Here is a 16,003-nt window from a genome sequence, read left to right on the forward strand (position 1 = left end):
GAAATGACATTAGGAAACTCAAGCACAGGCCTCATTCTGCTAACAACAACTTCACCTAACACATTGTGTATAATTTGCTATGAATTGGTGTGATGACAACTTGTTTCCCTAAAAGAGTAAGCGTCTTCAATCCCAAGTCTTAAAAGCTTTTTTCTTTTGATGTGGTTTCAGACATAGAAAATAGTTTTCTTGCCAATTTCATAAAAAAAAAAAAAAGAAGCAGTAACCTTACAACCAAATCTCTTCATAAGAGCAACTGTTATGAAGACAGAAAGTTACACTGTAATTTGAGCTCAGAATTATTACGAATATTTTATAGGCTTCAAAGCTAGAACTTAAAAGGAAATCTGCTTTTGTTTCTTAGACCCTACCTTTGAAAACCTAACATTGAGATTTAACAAACACATTCACCACGGCCACTGTACTCTGTTCCCCCACCACACTATACAGTTCCAAAGGCGCACGTTGGGGAGGAGGGTTTACAATGAAAACAACTTTGGCTAGTTGATTACATGATTGCATTTCCACTGCCAAACAACTTTAAAGGCCCCTCACAGATAATTAGTAAATGTTTAACTGGTAGTACTACTAACAAGGGAGCCAAATGAAATCCTGAATAGTGTACAACGAATTACAAGGAGTCAATAGTGACTATAAAATCCAATTATAAATCCAAGATTTATTATTTACTTATACTGTCATTTTAGAAAGAATTTTAAAAGCCAAAATAATAAAAATACAAATTCAAGTACAATTTGTAATAATGTAGAAAATACTACATTTTGTATAGGATATCCTATACATACACGATATATGTATATACCCACGTATGTTACGTGTGTATGTGTGTGTCCATAGAAGAATTTGAACAAAAGAGTAGAAAGATGAAAACAGGAGACTGGGAGGCATATTTGTCAATGAGATACTGGAACTTTACAATGGCCAACGCAAAGCTAACACACTTAGCAATGTAATTTCCTACTTTTGTGCTTGCAAAAACAATTAATAGTTTAATGAGACAATGTGGTCTACATTTTTAAAATTAACAGAATAAAGTATATTATCTCATAGTTTAAGTATATGTAACCTACAGTTACTATGATAAAACAAAATTTAGTCACAAATAAAATAAGTCAATAAAAGAATCTATTTACTCTATTCTCAGTAACTTGAAAAATTATACTTACTGCTTTAAAAAATTTTTCTGATAGTTGGCATTTGGACCCAAAACTTTTGGGCTGCAGAGTCATGTTTTCCTTAGTTTGAGAATCAAAGGTTGGATTTTCAATAAGACAATTAATAAAAACCCATATATGGTTTTTAACCTGGGAAAAACACAACAAAAATATCAACATCCAAACAGCCATGATGTGGTAACTCAACAGAACACATAAAGCATCACTTACTTGAAATGGCTTCACTGATACACCAGCTTTGTTCTTTTTCTTAACTACTTCAATCAGCTTACCAACAACTTGATCTACTACGTAATCCACATGCCGCCCACCCTGCAGAGGGAAAAGTACAAAATACAAAATCTTCTATAGCTAAAGGATCCAACATCTTGGTATTCTCACTACAACTATTTTCTTGAGGAGTATGAGTCTGAGAATAATAGTGAGGATTTAAAAAGATGTTTTAGGTCACAGTGCCAATAAAGTATCTTCTGTAAATCTTTTCTTCATTCCACATCTAACACCAGATCTAGAGCATTTCCTAATACCCAAAACCAGTTTTCTGATTATCTGAGCACCAAGTGAATGTTCAAGAAAGTAGCTAACATAACTCAGAGTTTGCACAGATACCACATATTGATTAATGGCTCAGTCCCTCAGGACTGCTTACAACTTTCAAATTCCCCAGAGCTACCTATCCATCTGTATGACCAGGGGAATCCCATATCCCACTCAGATCTGACAACTGGTCAAGATCATTCATAGAACTCAGGAACATATTTCACTGTCCTTTAATAGTTTATTATTAATAAAAAGGGCCAGGCGGTGGTGGTGCACACCTTTAATCCTAGCACTTGGGAGACAGAGCCAGGTGCTTTGAGTTTGAGGCCAGCCTGGTCTAAAGAGCAAGATTTAGGACAGGCACCAAAACTACACAGAGAAACCCTATCTCGGGGAAAAAAAAGATAGTCTTCCCCAAGAGTCTCACTATGTATATAAACCAATCTTAAGGCAGCCTCCATGCTCAGCAATAAATGGCCAACAGAAAACAAACTCAATGGCATTTTTGGAGGTTCTTCTTTTTTATGTTTATCTTACAGGCCTTTTGCATATATATTAGTTTCAATTTTGTGTTTTTATGGGATTTCTATGTGTGCAAAGGAGTGTGTCTCTGCATTTATAGGTGTTTCTTTTGCTCTTTTTTTGGCTCTTTTTCTTCTGTTTGTTTTTTACTATTCCAATTTGTTCATTTTTATTTTATCATATTTTATTTTTATTATTATTTTTTAGATGTCTGTTTTCTAATAAGAGAGAAAGAAAAGGATATGGATTAGAATGGGAGGGGAGGTGGGAGGATCTGGGGGAGGGGAAACTGTAATCAGAATATATTATATGAAGAAAAACTACATTTTCAATTAAAAAAACTTAGCAACAACAAAGATAGAACTGACTAAAAGCCACACGGACAACATACATAGGATAAGGTACAGGGAAATCCATGTAACTTCCTAATCTTCTTCAGGAATATCATCCTCTCCCCAAACACTACAGTATATTTAACGTGAGATATCTCCGAACACACTGCTTGGGGTTTTTTGTTTGTTGTTTTTTTGTTGTATGCAAGACTGTGCTACTCCCCACCGGACCCTCGGATTTTAAAAAGGCACACAAACCATGTGACTCAGTTCAACTAATGCGATGTGAGCAATTACTGGCTGGGTGATCCTTCTAGGAAAACTATTATATCCTGACCAAAGGTGGTGATTTGGCTTAGCACCATTTTCTTCTCCCTAGAACTTGGAAATGAGTTATAGAGAAACAATAGTATTTGAGGATAGGAAAAAAAGCCACATGCCATAAGTGATAATAGAAAAGAAAGCCAGAAAAAAGAGGCCCCTAGTGGCATTACAGCACCACACAGCAGCAGCCTAACAGTTCCTAGAAATGAGAGTAAAAAATAAATAAATAAAACCTTTAAACAAGGTTTTAAATCACTGTCTAACCAAATAAAGTCATTACTGGGTCAAATTTCTGTTGACCAAAACACGTGATATTTACTTATTTTAAAAAATTATTACAAATCACTGCTTTAAACTAGTCTACAGTATTTGCTTGCATTACTAACTGCTTTAGTATTATCAGTAGATAATCCCTTTAAGTTATTTATTCATTCATTCATTCACTTGTTTTTTTCAGAGCTGTGGATTAAAGTCAGAGCCTCTAACATGCTAGGTAAGCACTCTACCACTAGGCTACACCCACAGCCAATGTTTTTACCTTGATTTTGAAATCCAAAGCCTCCAGAAAAGGGTTCAAGCTCCTTAGACTAGCAAATAATGTGTTCTACAACCTGACCCCTCAAAAAGCTCATTTCCTATTATTCTCTATCATACTCTAAATTCAGAATACAAAATAACAACAATCTTATCAATCTAAATTTCATAAAATATGTTCAATGATAAATAAGCATATTAACTTCTCAGTGAATTTTTAAATACTTTTAATATAGCTATTTGAGAAAAATAACTTTCATTTTCATGAGTCAAATTTAAAAGTCAGACATTTTCGTTGTTTCTGTTTATTTCATTATTTAAAGTACTATTTTATCGATGATTTGGAAACCAAGCATATGGACACTTACCTTTGTAGTTGCAATACTATTCACAAAGCTGATCTGCTGGAATCCTTTTTCACTCAAAGTGAGACAAACATCCCATCTTTCATTTGCAAGTTCATGAATAACTTTGAGGGCTACCCCAGTTTCATCCAGTTTGTCTTTCACATAAAGGTCTACATAGCTGCGAAATCCATTTACCTATTAATTTATAAAACAATGAATAGTCACTCATAGGTCAACAGTATAAATACATGCTATTAGTTATTTCCCTTACTTCTGTTCTCATTTACAGCAGTTTTTACCCAAGATGCAAGCCTTGATCAAGCATTCCCTTCTTGACCCCTGTTTGTAGAGCATTCATTTGTGTGTCTACTTGATGAAGATGAAAAAAGATGGCTATTTAGGGAAGTTATTATAAAGTCTTCCATAAAACTAATTCTTCTATGTGGCAAATGTTACCATCCTGTATGAGTTCAGATATAAGGAAAATTAAAGCAAAAGACATCTCTATCATTATGGAAAGCAGCTAACCAAATAAATTAATAGTTTTTACAAACACAGCAAAGAACTGAGACTGTGAAATAACTGTCATTCTGAAGCCTGGAGAGAGACACATGCTGAAGAAAATCACAGACTCTCAGTATTTGCTTAACTCGAGCACAAGTTTAATAAAATAGGAAACACCTTACAGTAGATGTTTTAACTAATCACTACTGGAAGAATGCAAGCATTTAAAGCTTCTAGGGGCTATGATTAGTGGTGGAGGGGTTCCTATCCTAGCAATTTTTCCCTCCAGGAACCACATCCCATGGAAAGATCAGAATGATCAAGAGAAAGATACACTTGTCAGGGTGCAGCCTAAGAGAAGAAAACAACAGCCAGTGGGAAATCCCTCCAGACTCCATTTTCTTACAAAAAGAAAACAAGGAGGAGGGGGCTTATTGTGTAAGTCCAGGCCTCAGAATGCAGACTGAGGACACTTAGGGAGAGCCACTACAGCTGGGGGAAAAGAATTAGGGCAGATGAAAAATCTCTATTCATGAAAGATGTGTATAAGCACTCTGAAACCAACCTGTAGGAAACGGCTCAATGTGCACTCCAATCTAGGATTTAATCAGTCTTCTCTTACATGCTACCCCCAGACTAATAAACCTCTAATAACAGTGAATTTCACCCAACAGAGCTATAAGACACAGATCATCTCTGCCAGGTAGATCAAAGACATGAACAACAAAGAATAAAAGGAAATAAACTTCGAACACAGTCTAACTCTTCGATAGATTGACGTAAGTCCAATAACAAAGCCTACCTCAGAACTATTACCTTACACAATACAAAGTTTTCCACAAATACTTTCAGGAATACCAAAGAATTATAAAAACTGAAAATAAAGTAATCATCAGAAATAGCTCAGGTAGAGCTGGGTAGATGGCTCACTGGTTAAGATGACTTCCACTCTTGCAGAGGACAGACAACTCAGGTTCAATTCCCAGCACCATATAAAAGCTCACAACCATCAGTTATTCCAGGTTCAGGGGATCTTCTGGCCCCCACAGGCACAAGACACACACATGGTGCACAAACATACACATAGCCCTAACACTCATATGCATAAAAAAAAACCCAAATAAAAACAAAGCATCTCAGACACATCTCAGATGTTCTAACAGGGCATTTAGCATCACTATTGTTAGTACAGTAGTCTCTACTGGAAAAGGCATTCCACTTCAGTAGAGAGATGGAATTCAAATAATAAAGAAAATGGAAATGCTAAAAATCAAAAGCACTGAAAACATAAGAAATGTCACTGACATGGCTCATCAGTAGGAGAAAAAAACTAATAAAGTTGAAGGCAAGGCAACAGAAGCTAAACAAACTAAAACAAAGAATAAAATAGCCCAAGCCTCAAGTGTGATAAAGCTAGCATATCCTGTACACCAGAGGGGAGGTTGAAACAATTATGCCTAATAGCTTTCAAAATTTGTGACAAAAAAAAAACAACCAAATAAACAACAAAGCCAAGACGCTCAAAGAACATCTCACAGGTTAAATGAAATCACAAACAAAACCACCACGCGCGTGTACGCACACATACATATAAAATCCTAATGACAAGCAGAGGAGAAAGAAATGTGTTAAGCTTACCAAGAGAAGAACACAGAGAAACACATCACAACAGACTTGTAATCATGACCTATGCCAAGCAAGAATTGAGTGGCATCGTTACACACTGAACAAAAACCACTGTCAACCCATAATTCTGTTGAAAATATCATTTGAAAGAGAAGAAAAAAAATCAAGACTTTCTCATACACTAACGGAATTCATTGTCAACTGTTCTAAAAGAAAGGTTAAAGAAAATCCTTGTGCAGAGGTGTAAGATTAAATCAAAACATTAAAACTGAACAAAACAGCACATGTGTGCAATTGCAAGTACTCAAGAGGCTGAGGCAAACCGACTGCTTGAACCCAGGAGTCATAGGCCAGCCTGGGCAACTCAGCATGACTAGATCCCCAAAACAACAAATAACAACAACAACAAATATGCACAATCATTTTGTGTGTGTGTGTGTGTGTGTGTGTGTGAGAGAGAGAGAGAGAGAGAGAGAGAGAGAGAGAGAGAGAGAGAGAACTGAAAGCTATACTAGTATTTCTTCTGCCTCCTTTTCTTCTCCATATGGTGTTCACAACCTATATAAATAAAGTGAATGATCTTGGGCTTGGGAGATAGTTCAGTGAGTAAAACACTTGCAGTAAAAACATGAGGACCTGAGTCAAAATCCCCAGAAGCAATATAAAGCCAGGCACAGCAAGGCACAACTGCCATCTGAAAACTCCTACAACAAAATTGGGGCAGAGGCAAGAGAATGCCCAGAAAAGGATGACCAAGAAGCCTGGCATTTGTAGCACCATGAAGTGGTGGGAACAACAGAGAAACTTTGTCTCGAACAAGTTGGAAGGTGAGGACCAAAAGCTCAGATTATCCTCTGACCTTCAAATTCACAGCATGGCACATGTACATGTACACACACACACACACACACACACACACACACACACACACACACGTACACACACACACACACACACACACACACACACACACAAGAAATAGCTAGTGACAATGACACAAGGAGTGGAAGAGATGACCTGGGGTTATAGACTTATGAAGTTCTTTAGCTAAACGTGAAATATTAAATGTTTACCACAAACCCTATGGAAATTACTAAAAAGATTTTCAAAGGATAATAATGTAAATATTATTTATATAATTATCTATTAAATCTATGAAATTATCTATTATCTATTAAAATTAGATTCATTTTTTAATTATCAGAGGACAGACACAAGAAATAGAAATTACCTAGTAAGATGACAGCTAACGATAGATTAAATAAAACAAAAATCACTTTAAAATATTAATAATTTAAATATACCAGTTAAATAGGATCAGACAAGATCTATAAAACAAGATACAACTATCTGCAGTCTACAAAATAACACTTATTTTACAAAAGACACTTACAGGCAACTTCTTTCCATTAAACATGACCTTGACCCCTTTACATGAACCAGCCAAATCATATGCTCTTCTAGTCATGAGGGCCACAATGTCCTTGTCAAGTTTTTCCATCTTAAACTTGGCTAGATCTGGTTGGAATGTTATACATGTATAATCTTCACCATCAAAATGTTTAATTTTGGCTTCAGAAGTCTTCATCATATTATTCATCCATGTCTTGAAGAGAAGATATTAGTAAGTATTTCTTTAATGCTTCTAACTTTCATAACAGAGACTCAGCTCACAAAAACATTCATTTACTACAATATTTGTATTTTCCAACCTCACAACAACCAAACACCTTGAAACTGATAATATTAAAGTTAAACTGTAAATATTATAATTATACCAGGTTGGTACTGAAAATAAACTGCACAGCTTTTATACAAAGTCAGTGAAGCATCTCTCATATTCAATATGCCCCATGAATTTTTACAAAAGTAAACAGACATGTTTATCTCATAAAATTATTTTAGCTTATATGGAATTCAAAATACTCTTCTAAAGGCCTGCCAGCATTTCTTAACTACAAACATGATAACTCAGCGAGCTTTAAAGCATGCTTTAAGTGGTTGCATCTGCTAAATAAAGCATCCTGCCTTGAGAGAACGATAGAGAAGCTATATAAAAATCTAGGTATTCTGGTATCTCTTTGGTGATTTGCTTAATAGTTTTAAAAATGAAACTAATTTTTTTAAATTTAATTTTTAAAAATATTTAAACTTTTGTTATCTAAGCAAAACAATAAAACATTTTTAAAGAAATGAAAAAATGTACACATTACTATCATACCTGCTTAAAACTATGTTTGTATTCTTTGCAAGCCGTTTCTACTGTAAACTTTGTACTAAAAATATTACAAAGTTTTGCACCATAGCCATTACGGCCCCCTGTAAAACAAGTTAGATATGAAAATTTTAGTTAAAGTTCTTTTAAAGGAAGTTATTAACTAACCTATCATAGAGCAAGTCTGACATAAAACAATTCTATTTGTTGTATCAATTTTTTCAATTACTGACTGCAAGTCCTATGTTTAGTGTTTTTTATATTAAAGAAATATTAGGATTTAGCAATATGATAGGTACTATATAGCATACTATATAGTATCATTAAAACATTAGTGATTTGCTACTCTCATAATTTAAGAAAAATAAGTTTAGTATCTTCTGACACAGTAAGTCTAGGTGAGTATGAAATCTGAACTTCTAACAAAGTCACTTGATTTATATCAACTTCTCAGAGCCTTGAACTTAAAAAAAGCTATCAACCTACTGAGGCAACAATATATTTCCAAAGTATCTTATATACAGAGACTTTTTCACTCGATCCACTTAAGGAAAAGCAGTTAAAGTCTTTTATTATCAAAGACTATGTGAAGGGTTACAGAGATGGCTCAGTGGCTAAGAGCATTTGGGTTCAATTCCCAGCACCCATATAGAAGCTCATAAACCATCTGTAATTCCATTTCCAGAGCAGTTGACACCTTCTTCTGGCTTCCATGAGAACCAGGGACACATGTGGTACACAGACATACACATAGGCAAAATATCCATACACGAAGAATAAAATAATAAAAATTTAAAGGACATGTGCATATATAATAACAGACAGGTACCATAGTATTGTTATCTAAATCAAAACCTCACCTATCAGTTAGATCAGAATTCCAGCAATTTTATTCTAAAAGTCTACATATTATCCAACTTTTAAGATACTATTAAAATTATATAATCAAAACAGATGACAAGTTTATATGTTTTTTTAAAAGGATTTTCTCACAATGAAACTTCACAGGTTGCCTTACATGTTTTAAGAAATGGGAACTTAGAAATTTTATGTTAAGAAAAATGATACTTATCAATTAAAATTCCATTCAGACTTTACCTGTAACTTTTTTCTCATCATCATCATAATTACTTGATGTTAAAAGCTGTCCAAAGATTAAAGCAGGAACATAAACTTTCTCTACTTTGTGTTCTACTACTGGAATGCCTTTCCCATTATTCCAAATGCTTATAATATTAGATTCACTGTAAATACATAAGCAAAATTTAGAACTTAAATTAAATGTTAATTTCCACAAAAGTATTGAACTATAAAATAAACTTGAATGGTTACAACCAAGATGTAAGTCACTGTCAACTGGGAAACACTGGCATTATCTTGATGAAGACATGTACTTTAGTATTAGTCATAACTAATGTTAGGATCAGTAAGGTCTGCAAGATAATACCAAAAAAAATTTCTAGAAGAAACCTTTCTCCATCTTCAAGAAAAGAGTAAAAGGAGGCAACGTAAAAAAAGTGTAGTATAAATGGGCAAAAATGGAAAATTACAGATCTTTAAAACAACTTTCAAATGTTTTTACCTGCTTAGCATATATTATGTATAATCAATGATTATTTGTCATCAATCATCATAATTTCAAAAACTTTTAAGTTTGGTACTTCCTATATTCAGTAATATGATGACAAAATGGGACTTTCAATTATGGTACCTCTATTAAAAACAGTTTGAATATAGAAAAAAGTGTATTTTAGCACATGTGCAGTATTATTTGAGTTTCAGGCTTAAGAATTGTCAGGTTAAAGGGATAGTCAGAACTCTGGCCAGTGTGCTTCCCACCGTTTTTGTTCTGGTGCTAGAAACCCATGGCCCCACATATTTTAGACTTATACTGAGCTACAGTCCTAGTCCTGACGTTTGGTTTTTAATCAGGCAGATGCTAGCAGATGAATTATTTCAATACTAGCCATCCAATATATAATAAGCTTTAAACTCTCCTATAGGTTGTACTGAATTCTCTAACTTCTAGAATAGCTGCCACACTATTTGTGGCATGTCTTACTGCGTATTATTTATGCCTTTTACAATTTGACATTTTATTCGTTACATCATAGAATACTTTGGGGAAGCAGAACAAAAGCTAAATGGAGTAGTGTAACTATTGAATGCTATCCTCCCCTTCCTACAAGACATTCACAGGCACATATGTAAAAAGAAATTTAAAAGATCAAAGTGCTATATAAAAATGTTAAGTACAATTCAAAGGATCTCAAAGAGGCATCAGAGAAAATGTGATCAGTTGTAAAAACAGCATACCATTTCCCCCCTTTGAATTCTGCTTTAGAGTAACTTCTTAAATTAGAAACCTAAGCAAAAACTGTAACTCTGAAATAAAATTCACTTTATTTAATAAAAACATTAATCCTATATAGTATATGTAGTTAAAAATAACCTAATGATAGCAAATTCATAAAAGTCAAAATATAATGGTTAAAATATAAAATAAATCTAAGACTTTGCAACTTGTAACAAAATGCTTGTTATAAATTTTAAATTTTAAATATATGCTAAATCTAGAATGAGAAAAGGCTGTGTAACTTATATCAACGATTTATAAACAAAATAAAAATCAAGAGGAAGTGAAAAGTACACCATTGACCCTTTTTCTTTGAGGTAGTTGAGAATTTTCGGGAAGAGGTAATTAGAATAAGGTGATGATAAATAAAAACTGACATTTGATTATCACTAAAAAAACAAAAAAATTTATGTATATGTCTCACTCATATCCACACAAGAATGTTTGTGGATTATAACGGAGTTAAAAAAAAAAAGACATTTTTATGCATCAAATAATAGGGGAAGAAAGACAAAATGTCGAATGTCATGCACAAAATCTAGATTTATACACACACATTATACATACTTATACACATACAGAAAATAAGAACAGTAGAAGAGAGAAGCTGAATATGAGCAAGTTACAATGATACACATGTATAAAAATGTCACAGTGAAACCCATATTTTGCATCTAACTAAAAAAATTAATAAAAATGGGCCTGGAGAGATGGCTCAGTGGTTAAGAGCACTGGCAGCTCTTCCACAGGTCCTGAGTTCAATCCCCAGCAACCATATGGTGGCTCACAACCATCTACAGTGGGATCTGATGCCCTCTTATGGCATAAAGATGTACATGCAGATAGAGCACTCACATAAAATAAATAAATGTTACTAAAAATGGTTGTAAAAGAGAAATGCTCTGCAGAAAATGTAGTAAGTTAGTAAGTAAACTGCACACACCCTTAACTAGTCTACAGAGTACAGCTCCATTCTTTTTCACTTTGTTGAAATTACTTAAGGCATTTTTAAGTACAACACTGTTGACTTTAAGTAGCTAGAATTAATATAAAAGAACTGAATGACAGCAACAATGTCCATCAAAAAACCAGTGAAGAACTGAGGACAGTGGCCCATTCTAAGCCAAGGTAGAAAGATGATAAATTTGAGACTAGTCTGGACTATCCTACAGATAGAATTAACACAAAAGAGCAAAACAAACAAAATATATTTAAGAAAAGCTCCCCTTTCCTTAGTTTTCTACCTGAATCATTTAGTTCTGAATTTTGTATAAGCTTACAGATAATCAAACATTCAATACATATACTCCTTACTAGCTCTCTTCAAAAAAAAAATACAGTTATTTATTATATTTAACTGATAATTTCCTAAACAAGGAAGAAAAGGAATCATGACAGCTAAAATTACCTTGAAAAACTTCTGTGTAATTTTTAACTTATAAGTACCTGTATACCTAACTATAGAGTCTCAAGAATGTTTTAATAAAAGTGATTCAAATAACAAAATAACAAAATAAAAAGCATAAACTTCAATAGCATAAATAAAGGAAAATATTTTTTTATAATTTGCAATTAATTTCATGGTGCAACCAAATACTAATTATTTTTGTTTTATTGTTTTATTATACTATTAATCTTAGCCATGCCCTCAGAAATTAAATTACTGACAATAAGAGTTATCATAAGTAAGACTTAAATGGCTAAATTACTATTGACTTTAAAAGGTATAAAGCTCTCACAAAAGCATGCCGATAGAAGACAAAACAAAAAGTTTCTATTAAAACTATTACATGTTCTCACATTCTTCTCCCATACATATCTTCCCAAATAAGGTCACCACAGTGAAACCTAACTAGCCAAACACCTGGTAGGCGTTCTCTAATACCCAGCAGTATTCAATTTATTAACTAAGTCATATATAATGGAAAGAGCCAAATTCTAGTCATGAAAAATAAATTTATTTTATTTTTCCCCAGAATAGCACTAACAATCTCAGCCTGATGTGCTGAAGAAGGAAGAGTAGGAAGGAAATATGGATACTGCTCTAACAACTAAAATAGAACCAATAACACCGAAGAAAAATGGTCAAGGAAATGCTTTCTGAGGAAATGGACATGAAGGACAGAGAAGAAACAAAAATAATGAAATCCAAAGCAACAGGGAAACAAAGCCATAGAGCCATGTATAATACACATTTGATGATAAATTGGGGATTACATGAATAAAACAACTTATCATAAAAGAAATTAAACTTAAAATATACTTACGGATCAATAGAAACCTTAATACAGGTCATGTTCTTGTCTCTCTGCTTATTGTCAGCGGCATTGACTACAAGATTAAACATCACAATGAGTAATACAGCATAGAGGTTCTATAAACTCACAAACAACTATATGTGCATCCCAACTTAGTAGTAACATCTGCAAGGGGTGACAGTCGATGGCTATTAACCTTTCTAAATAAAACTAAGTTTTACTTAGTAATTCCAAATTCTTATGATGTTACAGCAAACACATGCATGCACACACGCAGGCACACACGAATGCACATACACACCCACACACATATAAGGCAGGGGGTGTTTATTGACTACAAAAATAAAAAAGAGCAAAAACATCTGAATCTAACCCCCAATCCAAATTTAAAAGTAAAAAAACATATGGTTTACTTCATATCTTGGTGAGAAGATATGGTTACCTTATCTTAATCTCCTTCAATAAACTAATATTTTACATGCAGATCAAACTGATTAACTAGTTACTTTTTAGTTAAAGTCTTTAATACCCTTATGATTCAAAATTCTAAATCTTAAATTATAATTTTTTTCTTTGTAAAATTAGTATCTCAAGAACTTATGAGCACAGAAATTCCGTTTCCGGATTAAAAGATGATGTAATAACCCTCAACCAGCAGCATCCAGGAGGAGGCCAGTGTGTGAATACAACACATAGCCAGGTCTGCCCTGTCACTTTCCCCAAGGACTTACAGGAAGAAGTTCAGAGAACCACACAATCACAGTCCAAGAAACCTCAAACTTTAGTAATAAGCTGAGCAGAGAATTTCTAGAATGTCCAAGGCTAAAAACTTTAACAAAAGTATAAGTACTGCCTGAGTCTATAAGGCATAGCCACTTCATTTTAATTGTATTAATCATAGGATTTAGAAGGGAGCAAAGGTACTAAACTAAGCTGCCCAACAGAACTACATGATCAGTGGGTGAGAAAAACTAAATTTACAAGTCCAACCTCCAGTTCACACAATCTGCCAAGATAAGGCCTTATAGTCCTCATATGTAACATGCTCCCTAAGTAACCATGATGCTAAGAAAACCCAGATGAGGCACACATGAGAGCAGTTTCATATAGGATCACAAATACAACACTACAACTGCACACATGAACAAACATCAGCAGAAAGCTTCAATGTCAAGAAATACAAAGCTATTATAGCTGGGTATCAATTTTCTAAAGAATACACACACACACACACACACACACACAGATGTACACAAAAAACAGCAAAATACTTTTTAAAGTTACTGCAAGATTTGCTTGAGATGTTCACGGCCAATACACTGACATTAGTAGAAACACATGCATTATGTCTTAAGTAAGTACTCACCCAAAATTTCATCAAAGATCTTGTATAAGCCTGGAACAAAGGTAACCTCTCTGCAGTTCATTCCTACATCTTCATCATACACCCACATTAACTGTATCAAGACAATGATTCAAAAAACAGTTTTACTCCATAAATCCTTAACTCCAATTTTACATAAGGTAAATCCCTATTGTCAACAAGGTATAGTGGTTCACATCTGTAATCTCAACACTTATATGAAGCTGAGGAAAGAGAACTGTCACAATTTGAGGCCAATCTGGACTACATGTGAGTTCAATGCTAGCCAGGAACTACAGAATGAAATCCTGTCTCAAAAAAAGAAAACAAAAATCTATATTGTCATGTACTCCATTAAAAATGGGCATTCAAAGTTAAGCATATATAACTCCAGCTAGAGTCAAGTTCAGCATTCACAATGAACTTAACTAAAATTGAAAAGTTGTTCATTTTGTATTACTTGTATTTCATTCACACATAAAGTCAGCTTTAACATAAGGCTGTTAACTCAGTAACAGTTTGTGCTTAGCCATGTATAAGGCCCTGGGTTCAAGCCCAACACCAAACAAAACACTTCTGATTTTAGTTTCTCTGCCAGTTTCAGAAAGCATTGTTTAGCAGTACTAATTCTAACCATTCTACAGCAGATGGGGACCCTAAATCAAATTCCTTAGGCCTAGAGATTTGTATTCTGTCAAAACCTCAGAATCACTAAAGATAGTATTTACATAATATTCAAAACTATGATAAACATCTATTTATACTTTTGTTTCATGATTTATGTTTATTCTACAGACTAGGTAGCACAGAGTAAAACAATAAGTCTGACTTTGGGCTTTCCACAATTGTTAGAATCAAACAGGATAATATATGTAAGCCAAGTCCCCAGTAAACATAAACAAGTCAATCCTAAAAGGTACCACTATTAAAGTAAACTACAGCACACACTATGTTGAACTTTCAAAAAATTCTTTTGGCAGCTGGGCATGGTGGTGCACACCTTTAATCCCATCACTCCAGAGGCAGAGGCAGGTGGATCTCTGTGAGTTCGAGGCCAGCCTGGTCTACAGAGCAAGTTCCAGGACAGCAAAGGCTGTTACACAGAGAAACCCTGTCTCAAAAAACAGAACAAAACAATTTTTATGGCACCATTTTATTCTATACTTCTGTATTCTTATCTCCATACTTATCTCCATAAAGTAATGAACAGACTTCCACTTTTCCTAGGTGTCTCTCAGAGTTCAGTTTGTTTTGTTTTGTTTATCTTTTGGTATGAGTTTCAGGCCCAGGGCCCTGTGCATTGTGAGCTACAACCTTAGCTCCTCTCTCCCTTCTTCAGCATGATCATACAGACACGAAATCACAGGCTTAAAACTACATAACCACAATTTTATTGAAATATTTAAAAAGAAGATTACACATTCCCTAATCTCAATCAATTTTAGCAAGTAATTACCTGGGTCAAGGGTTCTACTGATCCAATGTATGTATCAGGACGAAGGAGAATATGCTCAAGTTGGGTCTTCTTCTGGTACACTCTCTCGACAGATAACTTCTTAGAAGAATCATTTTTGTTTGCTGTTTCCAACTCTTCCTTTTTTGCAGCATTGTTCTGGTCAAAAAGAACCAAGAAATCAAATTTAAATATCCTACCAAGGGGCAAACTAAAATGTGTATGGAAACATGACATGGGACCCATCTTTGAGAGTCACTAATATTCAAGTCCTAAAGATCACAGTTACCTTATGGACTGCCTTACAATAATCAGAACTGGTAAAACAGACCCCATATAGCTAAGAAATCAAGTTAATGTTTTGTGTTCCTCAAGATTTGCCAAGGATTCAGGTTGTAGACAGGTTACAGAATCATAATAAAAACTGAGTGGC

General features: G+C 34.1%; 1 protein-coding gene across 1 annotated transcript in view; it reads right to left on the reverse strand.

Annotated features, from left to right (window-relative positions):
* The window catches only part of Top2b (DNA topoisomerase II beta), a 63,535-nt gene that overhangs the window by 31,186 nt on the left and 16,346 nt on the right, over positions 1-16,003 (reverse strand). Inside the window, exons 2-10 of the mRNA XM_076544463.1 lie at positions 15,574-15,729; positions 14,121-14,211; positions 12,764-12,827; positions 9,239-9,384; positions 8,147-8,244; positions 7,319-7,531; positions 3,817-3,990; positions 1,407-1,508; positions 1,188-1,325 (exon numbers count right to left, since the gene is read on the reverse strand). Coding sequence (XP_076400578.1) covers positions 1,188-1,325; positions 1,407-1,508; positions 3,817-3,990; positions 7,319-7,531; positions 8,147-8,244; positions 9,239-9,384; positions 12,764-12,827; positions 14,121-14,211; positions 15,574-15,729 — 1,182 coding nt within the window. The remainder of the gene's footprint in view (positions 1-1,187; positions 1,326-1,406; positions 1,509-3,816; positions 3,991-7,318; positions 7,532-8,146; positions 8,245-9,238; positions 9,385-12,763; positions 12,828-14,120; positions 14,212-15,573; positions 15,730-16,003) is intronic.

The sequence above is a fragment of the Peromyscus maniculatus genome, chromosome 9 (assembly GCF_049852395.1).
Source record: "Peromyscus maniculatus bairdii isolate BWxNUB_F1_BW_parent chromosome 9, HU_Pman_BW_mat_3.1, whole genome shotgun sequence".
Lineage (NCBI taxonomy): Eukaryota > Metazoa > Chordata > Mammalia > Rodentia > Cricetidae > Peromyscus > Peromyscus maniculatus.